We start from the raw sequence: 23,105 nt of genomic DNA, 5'->3' as shown, positions 1-23,105 counted from the left end.
TTGAGCCACGGCGCCACTTCTGGCTTTTTTTTTTGTTTATGTGGTGCTGAGGAATTGAACCCAGGGCCTCAGGCATGCAAGGCAAGTGCTCTACCACTGATCCACCTCCCCAGCCCCCAAAGTATTTTTTTTAATAAAACCCAGTAGATGTTTTTAAACTGAGACTGATTGGCACTCTAAGTACCACCCATTGCCTCTAGGCAGCCTGTTGAAAGTGGTTTATATCTTGGGCTATAGCAGCATAGCCTGTTTAATACTCTGGTTTATTTAATACTCTGGTTTATAAAAGCATTTCTGGTTTGCAGAGGAACCTGATTTAGGCAGATCTCAAAAAGGACACAAGGGAAAGTCTGTGCGATTCTTATCTCCAATTAACCACCAGAAAATTGGAAGTGGTTCTGTGGCTCAAGTGGTAGAGCGCTAGCCTTGAGCTGAAGAGCTGAGGGACAGCGCCCAGACCCAGAGTTCGGCTCCGCAACCAGACCCAATAAATAAATAAATAAATGCAGATACCTTGCTTGGAGAGTTCTGCTTCAAAGAAATGCAGATGTCATAGCCCTAGGAAAGCTTTGTTAACTTAATATGCTGGCCTTCAGTTTTCTCTAATAATCTGACTTGCTTCCCTCTGATTATCTTCAAATATAGAAAGCTTGGGCATATTCTCTATGGGGAAGGTTTAAGCTGATACCTGAGCTTCTGCCCTAATAAGGTCTGTTTCTGTAGGATTTGGAGCTCCACCCCAAGCATGTGAGGTTTTTGTTATTATTGTTGTTGTTGTTTTGGCCTGGGCACTGTCCCTCAGCTCCTCAGCTAAAGGTAAGGACCCTACAAACTTGAGCCTCAGTGCCACTTCCTGTTTTCTGGAAATAAGCATCTCACAAACTTTCCTGCCTGGGCTGGCTTTGAACCATGATCCTCAGATCTCACCCTCCAGAGTAGCTAGGATTACAGGCGTGGGCCAACAGTGCCCTGCTTGCATGTGGTTTTTTTGTTTGTTTTGTTGATGGTTGTTGTTGTTGTTTTGTCTTTAAAAGCTGGTTCAAGCTTTGTTCTGGGCTGCTGGTCTTTGACGCAATAGTCTAGCATGCAGATGCGGGCTTTCTAATAAAGACTCCTAATTCGATCTTTCCAAAATGTGGCTTCTCTGTACCCTGCTGACTGGATTTACCTTACAACAAACTCAGAAATCCAGATCCTCTAGGACAAAATATTTGTTTGGGGAATTACAAAGGTGCAATTACAAGTTACAAAGGAAAGCTATTGGGTCAAAGAGAAATCAGGTCAAAGAAAAGAAATACAGCTTTAAAATAAAGTTCATTGAGCTTGTCAGCCACTACCACTAAGATGAAGCGCAGCTCTTGAACTTTAATTACCTTAAGTCACCGTCTTCATTACCGCCCCCCGCACTCTGTCAGCAGTGTGCAGAATGTCTTTTCCTACCCTCCTACTCTTATCATCAAGATCAAATACATTTTGAAAACCCACAGTGGCGCCTCGATGTCTCTAAGGACAAACTTGTCATTGATCTAAATCTTGCAGAGGGAAGAAACTTCTTTAAAAAATACCGTACTCTCAGCCAGTGAAAAGATCATCAGATCCTAGTCCACTGATAAAACCAGCAAGCTGATAAAAGTCTAGTCATGCCAGCATACCAGTGACTCATGCCTAGGCCATAAAGTCTATGAGGCTTTTATCTCCAATTAATCACTGAGAAGCAAGAAGTGAAACAAAGGCTCAAATGGTAGAGTGCTAACCTTGCACAAAGAAGCCAAACAAAGCCAGGTGTCCTGGCTCAGGCCTGTAATCCCAGCTACTCTGGAGGGTGAGATCTGCAATCTGAAGATTGCAGTTCTAAGCCAGACAAAGCAAGAAACTCAGTGAAACTCTTACCTGCAATTAACCACCAGAAAACCAGAAGTGGTGCTATGGCTAAAAGTAGTGGAGCAGTAGCCTTGAATGAAAAAGCTCAGGGACAGTGCACAGGCCCTGAGTTCAAGCCCCATGACTGATTAAAAAAAAAAAAGTCAAGCAAGAGTGTAAAAGTGTAATGCCCTAAATTCAAGCTCCAATACTGATATAGATAAGTAAATGATGAATGAATAAACAAATAAATGCCAGTGATTTCCTTAGTTCAGGAAGCCTACTTAGGATTTTCTCTTCCCACCTGCTAGCTCCTTAATTCTCAAGGATGAGAATAAAATAGACTTGTTTCTGTGTAAGATGTTCTGTTTACTTCTTCTAATAACCCAAAATCTATTGTCAGTAAGAGTGTACACTGTATCTCACTGCAAGAGCTGGCATTAGTTCATCCGTGGAAATAGTCATTTACTAGGCCACTTCCCTGGCTTATCTGGAATGCTGGACTCAGAGGAAATTTCTGAAATGAACTATTAGAGGTAATAAGTAGGAAATGAAAGCTTCTTTTCAGGTTGGCTCCTTCCTTTTGCTTTTTGTTTTTATGGGTCGTGAAACTTGAACTTGGGACCAGGGTCTCTGAGCTTTTTTTTTTTTTTTTGGTTGGTCATGGGGCTTGAACTTTGAGCCTGGGCACTGTCCCTCAGCTCTTCAGCTCAAGGCAAGCGTTCTACCACTCAAGCTACAGCACCACTTCCAGTTTTCTAGTGGTTTATTGGAGATAGGAGTCTCACAGTCTTCCCTGCCCGGGCTGGCTTTGAACTGCAATCCTTAGATCTCAGCCTCCTGAGTAGCTAGGATTACAGGCTTGAGCCACCAGCGCCCGGCTCTGAGCTTTTTAACTCAAGGCTAGCACTATACCAATTTGAGCCACAGCACCACTTCCAATTTTCTGGTGGTTAATTGGAGATAGGTATCTCATGAACTCTTATAGTCATCAGGAATGGTTTTGAACTGGGAGCCAGTGCCTGGCTCGCTCCATTTTTGTTTTAATCCTCCTATATAACATTAGCAGTTTTGCCTTTAGCTAGAGGGCACTCAATAAGGGCCAAGTAGCACCACCTGCTGGGCAGAAGTCAAAGAACCACTACCAATGAGGAATTGTTCTCAATGTCTAAAATAGCACAATCTGTATAATATTATAGCAGCTAACCATGAGTGATAGGGAAATGCAAAGAGAATTTAAAATGGAAGTTGCAATCACAGGTCTCAAAAAATAAATAATTTCTGACTTACCAGTGATGTCTGTCCTATAGATGGACCAAGGGCCAGGAACTTCTCACAGGCTATTTCAATAAGTACTCAAACCCAAGATGCTTATGCTGTTGCTCTTACCATAGATAGATAACCCATTTTCAGTCTATTGAACATGTATTTATAACAGGTACTTAAACTGATTTTGCTGCCAGAAATTAACTAGAAGCAAGATAAATCTCTGGGATTCCAGGAAAGGTGGGGCTTATCAATAACATCTTTATGACAAAACACTAAAACTACCCCAAGGACCAGCAGAGTCTTACAGGACACATCATCTCAAATGAGGATAATTATCATTAGTGATCAGGCTGCACCCTGGAGCCAGAAAATTCATCTCAGGGGAACCAGATCACTCCCCTCAAGTGATGATAACAATAACAACTTCTCTGGAGCCCAGAGGAAGCAGAACTGAGAATGACCAGACAGGCTGAAATAGGATACTGGGTCTAAGTAACAATGTCTTGTTCTCACCACCATCCTGGTGTCTTGCTGGGTAGTGGGGGCTTTTCACCCAGCTCCAAAAAGCCTAAGGGTGAGATAGGCCATTCTTTGAATTGCAAAGGTATCATGCTGTTTATTCCTTGGAAAGCTTTGATTCAGAGAATGCTCACCCTTGATTATTCCAGGTTTGAGTTGCTCACTCCTGAGTATTTCCCTGGATGGTTTGATTTGCTCAGCTCTGATTGTTCCCCTATATGGTTTGCTTTGCTAAGCCCTGAGTATTCCTGTATATGGTCTGCTTTGGTTGGGCTTTTTTTTTGGGGGGGGGGTCCGGTCGTGGGGCCTGAACTCTGGGCTTGGTCACTGTCCCTCAGCTCTTCAGCTCAAGGCTAGCACTCTATCACTTGAGCCACAGAGCACTTCCAGCTTTTTTCTTTTTGCTTATGTGGTGCTGAGGAATCGAACCTAGGGCCTCAGGCATGCAAGGCAAGCGCTCTACCACTGAGCCACCTTCCCAGCCCCATGGGCTTTTGCTTTTAAAAGCTTTGTGCAAGATACTTTCTGGGCTGCAGGTCTTTGGAACTGATGTCCACCTGCAGTCATCAGCTTTCTAATAAGGACTCCCAATTTGACCTCTCAAGGTGTGGCTTCTCAGTTTCTCATGATTGAATTCCTGTATAGCAAGGCCACCCTGTAACTGGGATGCTTGACTACACATACATTTGTCTCCTACTCCTAATTCTTCCTCTGTTTAACCTAATGCTTACATCTGCATCCTAAAGATGGCTGGAGATAATCTAAAGTACCATGTTCCTATGGCATGGCTATGCCATATAGTCCCTTTTCTCTGTCCTATTTCTTTCCCAGTAAATTTTCTTGTCACTTTCACTACCTTTGAGTCTTTCTTGAATTCATCTCATGATGCACTAAAGGATATAGATTATTAGCTGCAATGGATTTCTGATAACATCATCTTTTAACTGTGGGCTGTCTGTAAACTAGGATCTGTCAGTACTGTACAATGGAGTTTCCTGTAAATCCTTTGAATGAGTTAATGAGCCACCTATTAAAGTCATACAACTGATCACATCTTACTGAACAGAAAAAGAAGGAAGATCAAAAGATTATGTTTATCATAGCAATGAAGAGTTATGAAAGCATTCAAAAGTCAACTTTCTAACACTTCAAACTAAAGTAAAAAGATCATTTTAAAACAAAGCTTTCTAAAATGACTTGATTAGATATGGACTGATTATCTCAATCTATCTCATTCTGTTGCAATTGTAACTTGGATTCAACTCTCTTTTACAATATATTTGGTTCTATTAACTAATGCATGTTTATAAATTGTTGTGCCGAGAGCCAATATGAGATTACTGTCTTCTAGGTTTCTGTTGAAATATGGCCACACACACACACACACACACACACACATACACACACACACAAATACATACATTACATATAGATGTATACATATGTACATATGACTGTTCATACATATATACACAAACATATATATATATATCTTAAAGGCTAAAATTTCAAAAAATGTCCAAATAAATCTTAAGTATATGAAAGATGGAGTTTATTAGACTTATATATATAACTTAATTCACTAAGGTCCAAAACTTAATACACTGATGTAAAACTAGGCCATAATTCTCTGACTACTCTTCTTTTTTGGTGTAGAGAACTGGACTCAGGGCCCTGCATTTGCTAGGCAAGGGCTCTTCTAAGGCCAAAATTTACTACATTCAGATAAAAGTAGGTCTTAATTCTCTGTCTACTCGAAAGCAATAGTTCTGTCCTAAAAATGTTGTTCTATTCTTAGTAGCATATAGCAAAAAAAAAAAAGACACCTAACTTTAAAGGACATTTTGTGTTTTATGATGGTAGTTGCTTTAGCCAGGGGCTGGTGGCTCACATCTGTAATCTTAGCTACCTGAGGCTTAGATCTGAGAATCCTGGTTCAGAGGCCAGCTCAGGTAGGAAAGTCCATGAAACCTTTATCTCCAATTAACCACCAAAAAGCTAGAAGTAGAGAGGAGCTTGGCTCAAGTGGTAGAGTAACAGCTTTGAGCAAAATATCTCTGGGACAGTGTCCAGACCTTGGTTTCAAGCCCTAGGATGGGTGCACGTGCACATGCACTCACACACACACACACACACACACACACACACACACACACACACACACAGGATGATTGCTTGTAGTTTTGCTAGACTTTTGACTACTGAGATTTAACCAACTCAATGTTTATTTAAATTGTATTTCTATGTCAATCTTTTGATAGTTTATAACTGTGTTTAAACAAACAGCTGTTGATCAAAATGATGTTCATCCTGCTTTTAGCTATTCCTCAGGCATTTTCAGACCTAATTGAAGAGCCAGTGCTTTTTTAGCAAAAGCATCCCCAAAGTTCTGGTTATAAAGACAGCCTTTTTAGATTTCTGCTGATATGTCCTTTATTGTAAGGTAAAACATGAAAAATCTTTTAGTCAGGAAAAGTAAATGAATCCTTAAGATCTAGTACATTTTCATGTTCTTCACCTTCTAGGATGATTCAAAAGTTTGGGAAGACACATCATCTTATCAGACACAAACATAACAAGAATGTTAGAGCTCAAAGTTTGCCATTCTTATTTCCAAATGGTTTCCTTCAGTGGCTGGCATTTTGGGCATAACAAAAAACTAGACACTTCCAAAGAACTGATGGTGAGTAGAGAAAGCTTTTTAGGGGTAACCAACACAACTGGGTTTTGGCTCAGGTCTGTCACTATGGCCTTCAGCAAATCTCATTTATATATAACAACCTCATCAAAGTGCTGGGGTATTAAAATGAAAAAAGCTTGGATAAAGGTACTTGGAAATGGCTCAAATACTATATAAATCCATAGAGTGAGTACATTCCAGAGGACAGGATCTGAGAGTGCTAAGCTGACCAGTATTAGAAGCAGCTTATTGTAGAAAAACCCAGACTCAATATTGGTTTATGTCTCCATCTATTGGGTGTAATGTATTTAATAGAATGGGTTACATGGAGAAAGATATAAGAAATGAGCAGAGGAGACAAAGCCTGAGACATTTCAGATGCATTACTCATTACTATGTCAGACTTATTCAGAGGCCAACCACTGGCCTCTATCGATCAAAGTGCACTGGCACCTGTGGGTTACCCTCACAGGCAATGACAACTCGCCTAGTGCTCGCCATGGCTCGGTATCTGCAGTTGGGTGCCCTGGAACTTCCTGTCTCCCTGCAGTCTGTGACCTTCACTACACCCTCATGACAGTTCATGTTGCCATTCTTGCACTGGATATTGGTGGTGCTGCAGATACTACGAATGTTCCAGATGTCTTCATGGATGAAGGTGTTGAAGCGCTTGCACTGATAGGAGGTCATCTTCCGTCTCTGCATCATCAGGTTGCAGTAGCTATCATTGCCACCTGTCTCCTGAGGGTCCACATGTTGTCGCAGGAATCGCTGGTACATGCGATCCTGGCCATAGGAGGGCTGTACTAGCCCTAGCCCTAGCAGGGTCAGCAGCAAGAGAAGAAACAAAGACTGGGTCTGCTGCAAAGTCATCACTACCTAGAGAAAAAGCAAAGAGAAGAAAAAACTGTAAGAACTAAGAGAGGAGCTGGGAATGATGGGCTGACAGTTCTTCCATTCTGCAGTCATCTTTCCCCTTCCTTATATTTACCATCTACCTAGTCTTCATTGCTCCCAGCTTTTCCCACCATTGTTTCTTCCAACAGTAGCAGTTTGCCAACATGGATTTCTTCTTCTTCTTCTTTTTTTGTCAGTTGTGGATGTTGACCTCAGAACCTGGGTGCTTTCCCTGAGCTTTTTTGCTCAAGACCAGCATTCTACCACTTTGAACCACAGCACCACTTCTGGTTTTCTAGTGGTTAATTGGAGATAAGAGTCTCACAGACTTTCCTGTCTGGGACGGCTTTGAACCATGATCCACAAATCTCAGCCTCCTAAGTAGCTAGGATTACAGGTGTGAGCCAATGGTGCCTGGCCCCAACATGGATTTCTGAAAACACGAATCTTTCTCTTTTCTGAAAAGCAGTTGGTATAGTCAGTTTGCTAAGCTAAGGCAGAACTGAACGAGTGGTTTATTGTCCAGCTCTGTGTACAATTGTCAGTCCCATAAGGTAATTAACTGGTGTAATCTTTAGGGAGTGTTTGATTCCCTGAAAACATTTTATTTTACTTTATTTATATATGTGGGGAGAAGGGGAGTGTGTATGCACACATACAACATGTATACCAGTACTCGAGCTCAAAACTCATGGCCTTGTGTTATTGCTTAGCTTTTTGCTCAAGGCTGGAGCTCTACTACTTGAACTATACCTGCACTTCTGACTTTTTGCTGGTTAATTGGAGATAAGAGTCTGTAGGGGGCTAGGAAAGTGGCTCAGTGGTAGAGCACTTGCCTTGCATGCCTAAGGCCCTACGTTCGATTCCTCAGCACCACATAAGCAAAAAGAAAAAAGCCGGAAGTGGCACTGTGGCTCAAGTGGTAGAGCACTAGCCTTGAGCTGAAGAACTGAGGGACAGTGCCCAGGCCCAGAGTTCAGGCCCCACGACTGGACAAAAAAAAAGAAAAGAGTCTGTAGGACTTGTCTGCTCAGGGTTAACTTTGAACAGTGATCAACAGACCACAATCTCCTGAGCAGCTAGGTTAACAGGTGTGAGCCACTGATGTTAAGTCTCCTGAAAACTTTAATTCCCAACAGTTTAGATAGACTAAGGACTCAGGTCAAAGAAAGTTTATGCATTGATTTCTTTTCCTTTTTTTTTTCTTTTTGTCAGTGGTGGGGCTTGAACTCTGGGCCTGGGCACTGTCCCTCAGCTTCTCTACCACTTGAGACACTGCACCACTTCCGTTCTTCTGAGTGGTTTATTGGAGGTAAGAGTCTCACAGACTTTCTTGCCAAGGCTGGCTTTAAACTGCAATCCTCAGATCTCTGCCTGCTGAGTAGCTAGGATCACAGGGCATGAGCCACTGGCACCTGGCTATGCACTGATTTTAATACACTTAGAATTAAGGGAAGAGGAGAAAATAAAAAAAGATACAATGCCAGGCTAGTATTAGTATATCCTCTCACATGACTATTCTTCTAATGGAGTAAAATAGGAATTTTTTAGAAATTTTAGTAATCTGATATTTTGACAATAAAAGAAGAAAGACACATAGGATAACAAAGACATGCTCAGAGTTGCTTCTGAAGAACAGCAGAAAGGTGGAGGTGGGATCTCTGCCAACACTGACTAGCCTGATGCTGCCCTCTGGCTGTCAATCCTGGGACTAACATGGATAGTGACTGCTTGTTTTAAGATTGATTCTGTCTAGGACAAGCGGAGTAGGTCAAAGGCTATGTACATACGACCACATGAGATAATGTTAAGCAAAATGTACCCAAGACAGGGACACAAGAGGTTTTTTTTTTCTTTTTCTATTTCTTGCTAGTGTTTTTTAATGTGCTTACAATACACTATGTGATTCTTTTGTTTCTATTGTATATTCTTCCCCCATGTTTTCACTGGATTTGATGCTGGTGCTCTGCACTTTGTATATATATTTTTGTAATTTGGGGAGGGGAAGGGATATTGCAGAACACTTAAATGAAGATGTAGGCTGACCCATTGTGACAACGAGATGTACAGTACACTATATTGAAAACAAACTTTACAATGTCAGGGTGGGGGAGGGGCAGGAGGTGGGAAGGGAAGAGATTGATGGTAGGGGGAAAATAAAGAAGGAGGTAACAATGCTTGCTATGAAATGTACTCATTACCCTACTCATGTAACTGTAACCCCTCTGTACAACATTTTCACAATAAAATTAATAATAATAAAAAGCTTGACTCACCAACAAAGAAAAATCATCCCTGATTTTGAAAAAGTGGGAAATCCCAACTAGAAAAGACTATTTTGAGAGATCCAAACAGACTCATCACAATGTGTGCAGTCCAAGGACTGGCCCCAGTTAAACTCCTGACTTAGTACATATTGATATTACTGGCCTTTTTTCTTTCCTTTCTTTTCTTTTCTTCACTTTTTTCTTTTCAGTTGTGGAGTTTGAACTCAAGGCTTGGGTGCTGACCCTGAGTTCTTTTGCCCAAGTCTAGCACTCTACCACTCTGAGGCACAGCACCACTACTTCTAGTTTTCTAGTGGTTAATGGGAGATAAGACTATCAGAGACTGCTTGGGGTGGCTTTGAACTGCTCCTTAGATCTCAGCCTCCTGAGTAGCTAGTATTACAGGTGTGAGCCACCAGTGCCAAGCCTATCAGCCTTTTCTCAAGGCTTCTGTTTCATGATTCCACTGTGTGAGTAACTGACAGGGCTTACAAGGTATCCGTACTTCATTTCACCAAGCCTATCCTTTAATAGTGAGTATTCAAGCAAAACTATTATTCTTTTAAATAGCACTTCCTACATTCACATCTACCTTTTTTCCTATATACAAAAGAAATAAAGATCTATGTTCTATTCTTCAGGCTATAGCTAGAGGCCGCACCAAGTGCGGGGGCTCATGCCTATAATTGTAGCTACTCAGAAGGCTGAGATCAGAGGATCACAATTCAAAGCTTTTTCAGGCAGAAAATTACATCGTTTCCATTTAATGAGCAAAAAGCTGAAAGTAGAGGTGTCATTCAAGATGTAGAGCACCAACCTTGGGTGAAAAAGCCAAGTGAGGACATGAAAGCTTGATTTACTCCTCACTCCAAAAATCAATGGGCACAACCTCTGAAGTTTCACTTAGTACTTGAGTTTTAGTTACAGTTGGAAACAATTTGCCTTGGTTTTGTTTTTTCTGGTGCTGCCTCTAATCATCTGTTCATGTCTAAAACATGTGGTTTAGCAAGAAAACTGGCTACAGAGAAGACCTAAATTATTCATGCAAAGGAAAGCACATTCCTCACTACACTTACTATAATGAGCAAATGAGACAGAAAAGCATCTGAGCCCCGATTCCAAATCACACGAACATAGACTTTTTGTCAGGATTTTCCCAAAGGCTTTATCACTGTTCAACCCTGACTCTTAATAAAACCTTCTTTTGCCAGGTACCTAACTATTCAGGAGGCGAAGATCACAGTTTGAAGCCAGCCTTCACAGGAAAGTCTGTGAGACTCTGATTAACCATCAAAAAGTTGGAAGTGAAGTCATGGCTCAAGTGGTAGAGTGCTAGTCTTGAGCAAAAAGCTCAGGGACTATGTCCAGGCCTCGAGTTAAAGCCCCAGAACCTGTACAAAAATAGAGAAACAAACAAACAAATACTCCTTTTGACACACACTGTGATCCCAAAGTACTTGGTCTGGTACACTTGCTGCTACACATTGGATTTTTTTTTTCCAGAAAGGGCTGTGTGCTGATTGCTTCATCCCCAGGTAGCACTCCTGGGAGGTGACAGAACTTTTAGAAAGCTGAACCTAATAGGAGGAAGTTAGTTACCAAGGATTGAGTCCTTGAAAAGAATGTCAGGACTTCACCCTGTTCTCTTTCCCTTTTTTTGTGCTACCACAAGGGAAACAGCTCTTCTTCATGTTCTGCCACTTTGACATTCTGTTTTACCACTGGCCCCAAACAATAGGACTGAAACATCAGAAATTACAAGCCAAAATAAACCTTTCCTCACTTTAAGTTAATTACTTCATATAGTTTGTCACATTAACACACTCATAGTGTGATCTTGGGGAAATGCCTAAATTTCAGCATATTTCCTCAGGGGTTAAATGACTATCTTTCCACCTACTTTTTGGGATGTTGTGAATGAGTTATTAGTATCACAATGCCTAGTCAGAATAAACAATGAATGACAGTGAGTTGCCCTAGACATTATTGATCTCTCTTTATATTATAGGTAATTGTACTACTAAGAAATTTGAGGCCTAGCTGAGCACTGATGGCTCATGTCTATTTTTCTTTTTTCTCTCTTTTTTTTTGTCGGTCATGGGACTTGAAGTCTGGGCTGAACACTGTCCCTCAGCTCTTCAGCTCAAGACTTGAGCCACTGCACTACTTCCAGATTTCTGAGTGGTTTATTGGAGATAGTCTCACAGTCTTTCCTGCCTAAGCTGGCTTTGAGCTGCGATCCTCAGATCTCAGCCTCCTGAGTAGCTAGGATTATAGGCGTAAGCCACCAGCGCCCGGCTAGGAAAGAGGTTTTTAAAGCCATCTAATGATGATCATTGTGCTGGTTCATGCCTTTGACTTTCCCTACCAAAGCTTTGAAGGGAGGCAGTGATCTAGGGTGACTGTTCTAGCTGAAAGAGATAATATTGTCTGCAGAAGTTGAGGAAAGGGAACAACACAAGAACTTGCTGAAATCTGAAGATCATGGTTCAAAGCCAGCCTGGGTGGGAAAGTCCATGAGACTCTTATCTCCAATTAACTACCAGAAAACTGGAAGTGGTGCTATGGTTGAAAGTGGTAGAGTGCTAGACTTGAGTGAAAAAGTTCAGGGACAGTGTTCAGGCCCTAAGTTCAAGCCCCACGACTGACAAACAAAACAAAAAACAGAAAATGATCACCTGATCATTGTTATAATGCAGACAGGATCAAACAAAGCTGTAAACAAAGGCCAAATCTGGAAGGAAAATTAGAGAAGAAGTAGGATATTTGCATGATCTGACCATGTTTAGACAAAACTGTTTATTATTTGAAATGGAGAAAATAACAATCAAATCATGACTCAGTGACCACAGTACCAACAACAGTGGGGGACATACGATGCTGCCTGTCTCCACAGTATGCCGGGAGGGCATTGCACCCCATGCAGCAGACCACACAGATGGCAAGACTTGAATCTAATCACCAGGAAATGCCAAGCTCATATGAAAACATTCTATTTTTAAAGAAGAGGGAAGAGGGCTGAGATGTAGCTCAATAACAGAGCACTTGCCTGGGTTCAATCCCTAGTACTGAAAAAGAAAAAGAAACATCCTCTTAAGCTGGGTGCCAGTGACTCATGCCTGTAATCCTACCTACTCAGGAGGCTGAGATCTGAGGATCACAATTCAAAGCTAGCCCAGGCAGGAAAGTCCATGAGATTCTTATCTCCAATAAGTGATTCAGAAAAAGCCAGAAGTGATACTGTGGCTCAAGTGGTAACATGCTAGCCTTGAGTACAAAGAGGCTCAGGGACAAAGCCCAGGCCCTTAGTTCAAGCCCAGGACTCCAGAGGGGAAAAAATGGAGAAGAAAGGCCTGGCAGACAAATTCTCCAGATTATTTTCAAATAACCAGCAAAAAACTGGAAGTAGTGATGTGGTTCAAGTGGTAGAGTACCAGCCTTTAATAATACAACTCGAGTTCAAGCCCCAGTATCAGCACAAAATAAGTAAATATAAATAAGATAAATATAAAAACAAAAAATGGATAGCATTTGTTTCCTTTCATACGTAAATCTAAACAATGACATATGTACATGCTAGATGATGATTATTAGAGGCTGGGAAGTAGAGGAGGGGATATAAAAGAGAGTGCACAACAGGTATTCAAGCACAGTCAGACAGAAGGTGTTAAGTGTTGTAGAGGCAATAGTTCACAGTAAACTTATGTGTTTGGGGGAGATATAGAGGAGAGGAATTTGAATTTCCAACCACAGGAGAGGCCACTGTAGTAAACAATGCAACCACTACACGCAGATATTGACAACACAGAAACTAGTGGTTTGCAGATGCAATTTATTAGCAATTACTTTATAAGCAAAATGTCCAGATGACTATGGATAGAAATTAGGTAACAGAAAATGATCACTGATTAGTGAATATTACAAGAAAGTGTCTATTAAACTATGTTCATTTGTAGTTGAAAATAAATCTAGTTGAAGAATGAAGTCATTCATAAGAGGAAAGGGGAGGAAGAAGGGGAGAGGAAAGGGACATGAGGAAAGGATGGGAAGAGAGAAAGTGACACTTGGTCCTAAACTCTTTTCTCCTCCTCCCCTCCTCCTTCTCCTTCTCCTTCTCCTTCTCCTTCTTCTTCTTTTCACTATGATGATGATGATGATCATGATCATCATCATGATCATGATCATGATGAGTTGGTATCACTGCTAGGGCTTAAACTCAGGGCCTGGTCCCTTAGCTTCTTCCACTTCAGTCTGGCCTTCTACACTTGAGCCACAGCTCTGCTTCTAGATTTTGCTGGGTAATTGGAAATTAGAGTCTGCACAGGCTGGCTTTGAACTTTGATCTTCAATCAGTCTTTTGAGTAGCTAGGATTTAGGTGTGAACCACCAGCTTACTGGTTTATTATTGATAGACAAAACAATTTGCCTCTCTTGAAAATTCTTCCTAGTGGCTGTAAACTCTGAACTTTTTCCAGTTCTCTTTGTTGAATCTATGTAGGATTCTTATCTCAACTGTTAAAATCTACCCACACTCATTACTTCTTTTGTTGGTACCCAGCCTTGACTCAGAGCCTCACACACTTGAGTGTCTTTATCTGATCAAGACTAAGTGCCAAAGTAGCAGGTTATAAAATTAACCCTAAAAAATCAATGGCTTTTCTCTATGCCAACAATGAGAAAAGTGTGGCTAAAATCAGGAAAGCAACTCCATTCGTAATAGCCCCACAAAAAATAAAATACCTAGGAATTAACTTAACCAAAGAAGTAAAGGACCTCTATGATGAAAACTTTAAAAACCTGAAAAAGGAAATCAAAACAGAATTTAGAAAGTGGCAAAACTTCCCATGCTCCTGGATTGGAAGGATGAGCATCGTAAAAATGGCAATACTTCCCAAGGCTATCTACAAATTCAATGCGATACCTATCAATATTCCAACCTCATTCTTCAAGGAAATAGAAGAGGCAATCCAAAAATTAATATGGAACAATGAAAGACCCCCAAATAGCAAAAATGATCCTTAACAGAAAGAACGGTGCTAGAGGAATATCAATACTAAATTTCAAACTCTACTACAAATCCATAGTTATCAAAACAGCTTGGTATTGGCATAAGAACAGACCTCAGGACCAATGGAATAAAATTGAAAACCCAGAAATGAACCTACAGACCTATAGCCATCCAATCTTCAATAAGGGAGTTAAAAAAATAGAAAGAAAGAAAGACAGCCTCTTCAGTAAATGGTGCTGGCAAAATTGGTAACTACCTGTAGAAAACTAAAGCTAGATCCTTATATATCACCCTGCACCAGAATCAACTCCAAATGGATCAAAGACCTCGGAATTAAAACACACACTCTGAAAACATTACAGGATGGAATAGGAGAAACCCTAGGTCTTGTTGGCACAGGCTGAAATTTTCTTAATAGAGACCAAGAAACACAACAAATCAAAGAAAGGTTGGACAAATGGGATTGCATGAAATTGCAGAGCTTCTGCATGGCAAAGGACATAGCTAGCACGATCAATAGAAAGCCCACGGAATGGAGAAGATCTTCACTAGCCATACAATGGACAAGGGTCTCATATCTAAAATATACTTGGAACTCAAAAAATTAAATCCCCCAACAACAAATCTTCAAAGAAACAATTGCCCAATAAATAAATGAGCTAAAGACTTAAAGAGAAACTTCTCTGATGAGGAAAGATGGATGGCAATAGACACATGAAGAAATGCTCAACCTCCCTAGCCATAAAAGAAATGAAAATCAAAACAACATTGAGATACCACCTCACCCCAGTTGGAAAGGCTATAATCAAGAACTCTTAATAACAACAGATGCTGAAAGGGATGCGGACAGAAAGGAACCTTACTGCATTGTTGGTGGGAGTGTAAACTTGTTCAACTTTGGAAAGCAGTATGGAGGTTCCTCAAAAGACTCCACGTAGAGCTCCCCTATGACCTAGCAATCCCACTTTTGGGCATTTACCCAAATGTTTACAAACAAGACCATACTAAAGCTATCAGCACAACTATGTTTATTCGCAGCATTATTTACCATAGCTAAGATATAGAACCAACCCAGATGTCCCTCAGTAGATGAATGGATCAAGAAAATGTGGTCTATATACACAATGGAATTATATGCCTCTGTCAGAAAGAATGACATTACCTACCCCATTTGTTAGGAAATGGAAAGGCTTGGAAAAAAATTATATTAAGTGAAGTAAGCCAGGCCCAAAGAACCATAGATCCCATGGTTTCCCTTATTTGTAATAACTAGTATATGTCTGAGTCAAGCAGAAAATGTCAGATAAGTTGATGTTAGGCGAAATGAACCCCAAGATAAGTATTCAAATGTTTTTTCTTTCATGTGATTGTTTCTAACATATTTATAAGATGGTTTCTTTGTTACTTTTTATGTCCCTCCCCCACGATATAACCCCTGCTTTCACTGTATTTGATGTTGGTATAATTTGTGGAGGGGAAGGGAAAAAACAAATCGCTTAAATAGGGATACAGGTAGACCCATGGCAACAACGAGAAGTACAAGTCGTTGAAAAATGAACTTTACAACTTTGTCGGGAGCAGGGGGGTAGGGGGAACATATGTGGGGGGGGGGAGGAAATGGAAAGGGATAGGAAGGGGAAACAAAGGAGGAGGCAACAATGCTTGATAAGAAATGTACTCATTATCTTGCCCATGTTATTGTAACTCCTCTGTACAGTATTTTCACAATTAAAAAAAAAAAGACTGAGTGCCACCATTTGAGCCACAGTGCCACTTCCAGCTTTTTGGTGGTTAATTGGAAATAAGAATCTTGGACTTTGTCTGAGGCACAGGCTTGCATGACCCCACCTGAGTATTTGTGTAGTGTGTGTGGTTATGTGTGCTGTTGTACCAGGAGAAAACTCCTCCATAGTCCTGGCAACAGCTGGAACATCCAGCTGCAGCCTCGGGGGGGGGAGGGGGGGAGGAGAAAACTCTTTCCAAGTCTGGGCAAAAGTCTAGATGCTCCAGCCACAACCTCTGGGAAGGGCATGCAGAATGTGCTCTTCATGCCCCTCCAAACGGCCCCATAAATAATCCCTCAACACTTCCCATATGTGTAAACAGCTTCCCATATGTGTAAACAGTTATGCCTTGTTTATATCTTGTAACCTTTTGGCCTCATAAAACTGTCTCATGTTCACTGACTAAGATTAACTCTCTTGGTTCATTGACTAAGATTAACTTTGTGTGTATGCTATATATAAGCATGTCATGCTTCCAATAAAATTTGTCAATACCCTCAAAGTGTAGTCCACTCTCTGCCTACCAGACATTGCATTCCCAGGTCTCACTGTGTGAACAGCAACAGACTTTTTTGACTAGGCTGGCTTTGAACCACAATCTTCAGTTTCAACTTCCTAGGTAGCTAAGATTACAGACATGAACCACTGGTGCCCAGCTGGAAAAAGACATTTATATTCTATCCCATTCTCTCAGGGGCAGCTGAGTAGAGCAAACAGAGAAAGGCCAATGTGCCAAGAATCAGTGAGAAGACTCTGATTCTTACTGGTTTCAGTCATTTTTATTTACTGAACATACTTTGTAAAACAGAAAACAAGGGATTCAGGTAACTCATTTTCTAGAGGCCTGGCACTGAATGTTACCACCAGTGTTCTGGGGTGTGTAGAAGGAAGACAAAGAAAGAACAGCACAGCTAGCTATGGCCAGTGGCCTTCTAGCTACGGATGAAAAAGGACTCATCAAAGTGGACAGGTAAGCCATTTTCACAGGCAATTACAATGTGTCTGAATCCTGCTGTGGCTCGGTACCGGCAGGGAGGCCGGGAGGACCCTCCTCTATGCTTGCAAGTGGTGACTTGGAAAGGAGATGTGCTAATTCGTAAATTTCCTCCATGAGGGTTTCCATTATCTCCACAGATGGCCTTGATGTGGTCTTTGATGCCATGAATGAAAGTGTTGGTGTCTTTGCAGGGAGAGGTGAGGCCTCGTCTCTTCATCATGCGTTCACAGTATCTGTCATTCCTGCCCTTTGGACTGGCATCATGGTGCTTGGTGAGGAAGGCTTTGAACCTGGAGTCATCCTGAGTCAGGGTCAGTGGGGTCACACACAGACCCAGTAAGAAGACCAACAACAAGGGGCCCAAGCCCATCACAATTTCTTCCAACAGAGGCTCCTGCCAAAGGCAAAAGGAGGACTGGTAGAGCCAAGGAAACACAATCTAAACCAGGCTATAAAGGTCTAGGCCTTGTCTCTCTGACTGGGCATCAAGAATCAAGTCTCCTTAGTCACTTTTGACCTTCCTCATTAACTTTACACCTTTGCTTACCTAGTCCTTTGGAATATCTGTTTTCCCAATTTCCAGCTCTTGCCTCTTTCTTATCCCAGAGGATACTTACAAAATCTATTCACAGAAGTCGAGATATACCCAAGTAGCCTTGAATGAGAAAACCAAGTGCGAGCTCAATGTCTTGAGTTCTAGCTCCAGTGTCAGCACTCACACCTAAAAAATTAACCAGCAAAATGCTACACTAGAGGCATGAGTCAAGTGGCAGAGTGCCAGCCATGAGCAAAAGCCAAGTAAAAGCTCAGCACTCGTGTGAACACATGCATATATCCCCACACACATACACACACTCCATTCATATTCTTTGTTTGTTTTTTTTGGTTGGTCATAGGCTTGAACTCTGGGCTTGGGTGCTGTCCCTGGCTCTTCAGCTCAAGGTGAGTGCTCTACCGCTTGAGCCACAGTGCCACTTCTGGTTTTCTAGTGGTTTATTGGAGATAAGAGTCTCATGGACTTTCCTGACCAGGCTGGCTTTGAACCATGATCCTCAGATCTCAGCCTCCTGAGTAGCTAGGATTACAGGCATGAGCCACTGGTGCCCAGCTTCCATTTATACTCTTTAAATCATCTATTCATTAGCTTATTTAAAAATATTACAAGCCTGAGCTGGTAGCTAACTCCAGTAATCCTAGCTACTCAAAAAGAAGAGATCTGAGGATTGAAGTTCAAAGCCAGTCTAGGCAGGAAAGTCTGTGAGAGATTCTTATCTCCAATTAATCAGAGAAAAAGCTGGAAGTAGCACTGTGGCTCAAATGGTAAGGTGCTAGCCTTGAGCAAAAGTTGCTCAGAGACAGCACCCAGGCCTACAGTTCAAGCCCCAGAACAAACATAAATGAATGAATGAATAAACAAACAAACAAACAAATAAATATTACAACTAAGCACTGATGACTCACACTGGTTATTCTAGCTATTTAAGAGGCTGAGCTCTGAGGATCATGGTTTGAAACCAGCCCTAACAGGAAAGTCTGTGAGACCCTTATATCCACTAAACTACAAGAAAAGCTGCAAGTGAAACTGTGTCATGAATGGCAGAGTGATAGCTTTGAGCACAAAAGCTCAAGGGAAGCACCCAGGCCCAGAGTTCAAGACAAGGCCAGACCAAACAAACAAATAAAAAATTATATTAGTCCCTTTTAGGCCCTAGGACTGTTCTATAAACTAGGACACCAAGACCAGTAAGATGTATCAAGGCCATACGCGGTGGTGTGTGCATATAAGCCCTATTACTCAGGAGGCTAAGGCAGGAGGTGGCTTGGGCCTAAAGTTCCAGGCCACCTTAGTCAACATACAAAACCATCAACTGCTTCCTTAAATGGGAATGTGATATCTGTAGAGAAAGAATGGGATCTCCAGCTACAAGAGGAGATGGTATCTAGAAAGTGAGAATGGTGAAGAATGACTTTTCAGGCACTCGCAGCTCAGGGTCAATTAAAGGATTGTTTTAGATGGGATTCCACGCATCCACTTGTGAGTACAGAGTCACCCTGAGGTGGAGAGGGAGGCCAACTTTCCCAAGATGTAAGTTGGTTCCTGGTCAAAAGCAGAATTATTATGTAGAATTATTATGTGGAATGTAGAATGTACAGGGGGGAGCAGTAAGAAAGCAGATAATGTTTGCAAGTGGGTCTGGGGTCAACAGCAGAAAAAAGAATTCAAATTTATTCTTTGAAGTGTCTCATATTGGATCAATTTGGATTATTCTACAGAATATTTCCTAGTTTCTCCGGTGTATGTATATAAACATTACATGAAAGACAAATTATATTATGGGTTAAAAAGGCAAAACTCCTAAGACCTTTTCTTCAAGTCAAAGGGCTTAAAATTTCTGTCATGTTTTCCCAATATCTCTCTGAAAAGAAGGAAGAGAAGATCCCTGACACCATCTCTCTGGAGCTGTCAGCTTGAAACCTCAGAACACACATCACCAAGCAAGGTGTAGGGCAGTGTGACACAGATACCTGATCATACCTACAGGGTGAACATGGAGTTACTTCTTGAACTGAATGTTAGAGCATAGAAAACAGAATCAAAGAAGAATTGTGGCAAAACATAACACAATAAATTTCTTAACAACTTTTGGGATTGAATTTCTTACAAATTTTGAAAATCTGAGAATTTAATGAAGATATTTGGTTTACAGCAGGCCATTTCTAACATTTCTTTGGAGGAACTTTTAAAGCTCATTAAGAGCATCTAAAATTTACCATAGAGACAGGACATAAGGTAAAAAAATAACAGATTAAAAAGATGGAGGTTTGAGGACAGTGGGCCCCCCCACACACACACAAAAAAAAGGTTATCAAGCCTCTGTCTCGTTAGGCTGGGTGTGATGACAAATGCATTTCATTCCAGCTATGCAAGTGGCTAGAGTGGGAGGAAAATCCACTCCACCCCCAGGATTCTACTTGAAAAATAACTATAAGAAAAAGGTGCTAGGGGTGTAATTCAAGTGGTAGAGTACTCAAGTACCAAAACAACCTACCATAGTAAATCAAATGTCTAAGAGTATCCCCACATCCAACAATACCATTGACTTTTCACTACAAAAATTTAATTAAGGGGCTGGGAAGGTGGCTCAGTGGTAGAGCGCTTGCTTTGCATGCCAGAGGCCCTGGGTTCGATTCCTCAGCACCATATAAGCAAAAAGAAAAAAGCCGGAAGTGTTGCTGTGGCTCAAGTGGTAGAGCACTAGCCTTGAGCTGAAGAGCTGAGGGACAGTGCCCAGGCCCAGAGTTCAGGCCCCACGACTGGACCCCCCAAAAAAAATTAAGTAAGTAAGTAATGTGTAGATAGAGGATTGAACTCAGGGCCTAGGGGCTATCCCATAGCTTTTTCACTCAAGGCTGGCACTCTACACTTGAACCATACCTCTACTTCCAGCTTTTGGTAGAGAGTTGGAGATAAGGGTTTCATAATTGTTCCTGCCTGGGCTGGCTTCAAACCACAATCCTCAGATCTTAGCCTCCTGAGTAGCTAGGATTACAGGTGTGAGCCACTGGGGCCAAGCAGAATTTCTATTTTTAAGTTGTCTATAACTCATTTAACTAATGGTTGACTATGATTAATTTCCTTATAATTGCTTTCTTGATAGTCATTATCAACACTGAGAAGTTCTTACAATGGGAGAAGAATCTGACCTTCAAATTATTCTTTTTGTGTTGTTGTTGGTCGTGGGGCTTGAACTCTGAGCCTGGGCACTGTCCCTCAGCAATTCAGCTCAAGGTTATCACCTTACCACTTGAGCCACAGTGCCACTTCCAGTTTTCTGGTGGTTAATTGGAGCTAAGAGTCTCATAGACTTTCCTGCCCGGGCTGGCTTTGAACTACAATCCTGAGTAGCTAGGATTACAGGAGTGAGCCACCAGTGCCTGGCTTCAAATTATTCTTAAAAGTAATACCATTTATTTTAAAATTCGGATACATAAACATTTTATAGTTTGTACTTTCATAGACATTAAAATTAATTGCTTCTTAATTTTTATTTGACATGCTTCGTATATAAATCAATGAACACTTTCATCTAAAACTTTGTGGTCCTCAAGAAGGTTCCAGCTCTAGGTCTGTGATATGTCTAACCAGTCCAGGAACTGTGGCCATGAATCTAGAAGGCCAAGGGAATCCAGAGTGTAGACTAGGACAGCATGTGGCTGAGTGGGAAAAATAAGCTCTCTTTCTAATCAGCATGCTGATTAGAACAACCCCTATTTGTCTACCTTGTCTGCTTCATGATAATCATCAATAAATTTGGTACGATGCTGAAGAATAGCAAGTTATATGCTAAGGAAATTTAGTGGTCATTTCACAATGCTGAAATAAATGGCAAGTGAAAAAGTTTCTATTAAGCATATAGATTATAATCTGTAATAAACTCTAATGCAAGTGTGCTTTCGGGAGTTTATTGAGGAAGTAGTGCATGATTCCAAGAGAGGCATCTACCCCTAAAAGAACAACAAATGTTCATACCTTGCCACTGCTCCAACAGAGCTGCTGGTCTGCCGTCTACCAACTTGTCAAATTTCACATTTGTCTTGTGCTTTTTAATCTTGTGGGTACTTCTCCGCCTAGTTTTTATTTTTCTTATAAAAGTTTAATTGCGGTGCCAGCAGTAATCCTAGCTACTTAGGAGGCTGAGATTTGAGAAACACAGTTCAAACCAGTCCAGGCAAGAGTGAGACTCTTATCTCCAATAAACCACTAGAAAACCAGAAGTGGCACTATGGCTCAAGTGGCAAAGTTCTATCCTTGAGTTGAAAAGCTAAGGGACAGTGCCCAGGCCCAGAGTTCAAGCCCCACGACTGACAAAGAAAAAAGTTTAATTGACAGATATACACTACCACACCAAGCTTTTGTGTTGAAATGGGGTCATGCTAGCTTTTTGTTCAGCTAACCTTGAACTATGATCCTCCCATTCCTACCTCCTGAGTAGCTGACCTTATTGGTGGGAACCACTAGGATTTTCATGTCCTCATGCTTGTTAGGCAGGTGCTCCACCATTAAATCCTACATCCAGCTTTTTTTCTTTTTCTTTTTGTCAGTCATGGGACTTGAACTGGGCCTGGGCACTGTCTGTGAGCTCTTCAGCTCAAAACTAGTGCTCTACCACTTGATCCACAGCGCTAGGTGTCACTAGGTGGCAGTGGTGGATAGGAATGTTGGCAGTGTCTTCCATCTACTCAAAGATAGTTGAGCCTTTTAAGAGACTGTGAGGTCTATGGCTAACAAGAAGGGCATCCTAGCTGGCAGGCCTGGTTAGTCTCTATCTGTACTTGCTATGCTTCAGATATTAAGACCAAAGTTGCTCACTAGATGCAAATATCATAACAAAAGCCACAAAGTTTAGTGCCTGAACATAAGGATATCACAAAAATTTGCCTGTTATCAGGCTCAGTGGGTGTTCTTTGCATGCTTGCAATTAATCATGGGATCTTAGACAAATAACCAATGATGGTCCTGTCAGTGTTTCCTACTGATGTGTGAGCTACAGGAGGGCAGAGCCCATATTATGCATCTAGACCCTCCATCTTGTTTTGATAATTGGCTTCATTTTCCTCTCCAGACGTAAGTATATTTTTTTCTCTATAAAATAACTTTTGTGGGAACAGTGGGGAAAGCTGGGAGAGAGCAAGGGAAGGGGTGACACTGTCTAAAAAGAAATGTACTCGGGGCTGGGAAGGTGGCTCAGTGGTAGAGTGCTTGCCTTGCATGCATGAGGCCCTGAGTTTGATTCCTCAGCACCACATAAGCAAAAAGAAAAAA

The 23,105-nt window shown here is 41.4% G+C and overlaps 2 protein-coding genes across 5 annotated transcripts in view; both read right to left on the bottom strand.

The window, feature by feature from the left end:
* Positions 1-6,055: 6,055 nt before the first annotated feature.
* The window catches only part of Rnase4 (ribonuclease, RNase A family, 4), a 25,519-nt gene continuing 8,469 nt past the window's right edge, over positions 6,056-23,105 (bottom strand). For both annotated transcript variants that reach the window (XM_013035714.1, XM_013035715.1), the window contains exon 2: positions 6,056-7,207. In XM_013035714.1, coding sequence (XP_012891168.1) covers positions 6,758-7,207 — 450 coding nt within the window. In that variant the 3' untranslated portion in view covers positions 6,056-6,757. The remainder of the gene's footprint in view (positions 7,208-23,105) is intronic.
* Ang (angiogenin, ribonuclease, RNase A family, 5) overlaps positions 17,060-23,105 on the bottom strand; it is a 14,502-nt gene continuing 8,456 nt past the window's right edge. The window contains exons 2-3 of one of the 3 annotated variants that reach the window (XM_013035713.1): positions 17,899-18,002; positions 17,060-17,675 (exon numbers count right to left, since the gene is read on the bottom strand). In XM_013035713.1, the coding sequence (XP_012891167.1) occupies positions 17,217-17,651 (435 nt within the window). In that variant the 5' untranslated portion in view covers positions 17,652-17,675; positions 17,899-18,002 and the 3' untranslated portion in view covers positions 17,060-17,216. The remainder of the gene's footprint in view (positions 17,676-17,898; positions 18,003-23,105) is intronic. The other 2 variants (XM_013035711.1, XM_013035712.1) reach the window with 2 other exon arrangements.

This window comes from Dipodomys ordii, unplaced genomic scaffold (assembly GCF_000151885.1).
Source record: "Dipodomys ordii isolate 6190 unplaced genomic scaffold, Dord_2.0 Scaffold218, whole genome shotgun sequence".
Classification (NCBI taxonomy): domain Eukaryota; kingdom Metazoa; phylum Chordata; class Mammalia; order Rodentia; family Heteromyidae; genus Dipodomys; species Dipodomys ordii.
Note: the sequence above shows the minus strand (reverse complement) of the source record. Positions and strands in the feature narration are given on the sequence as shown.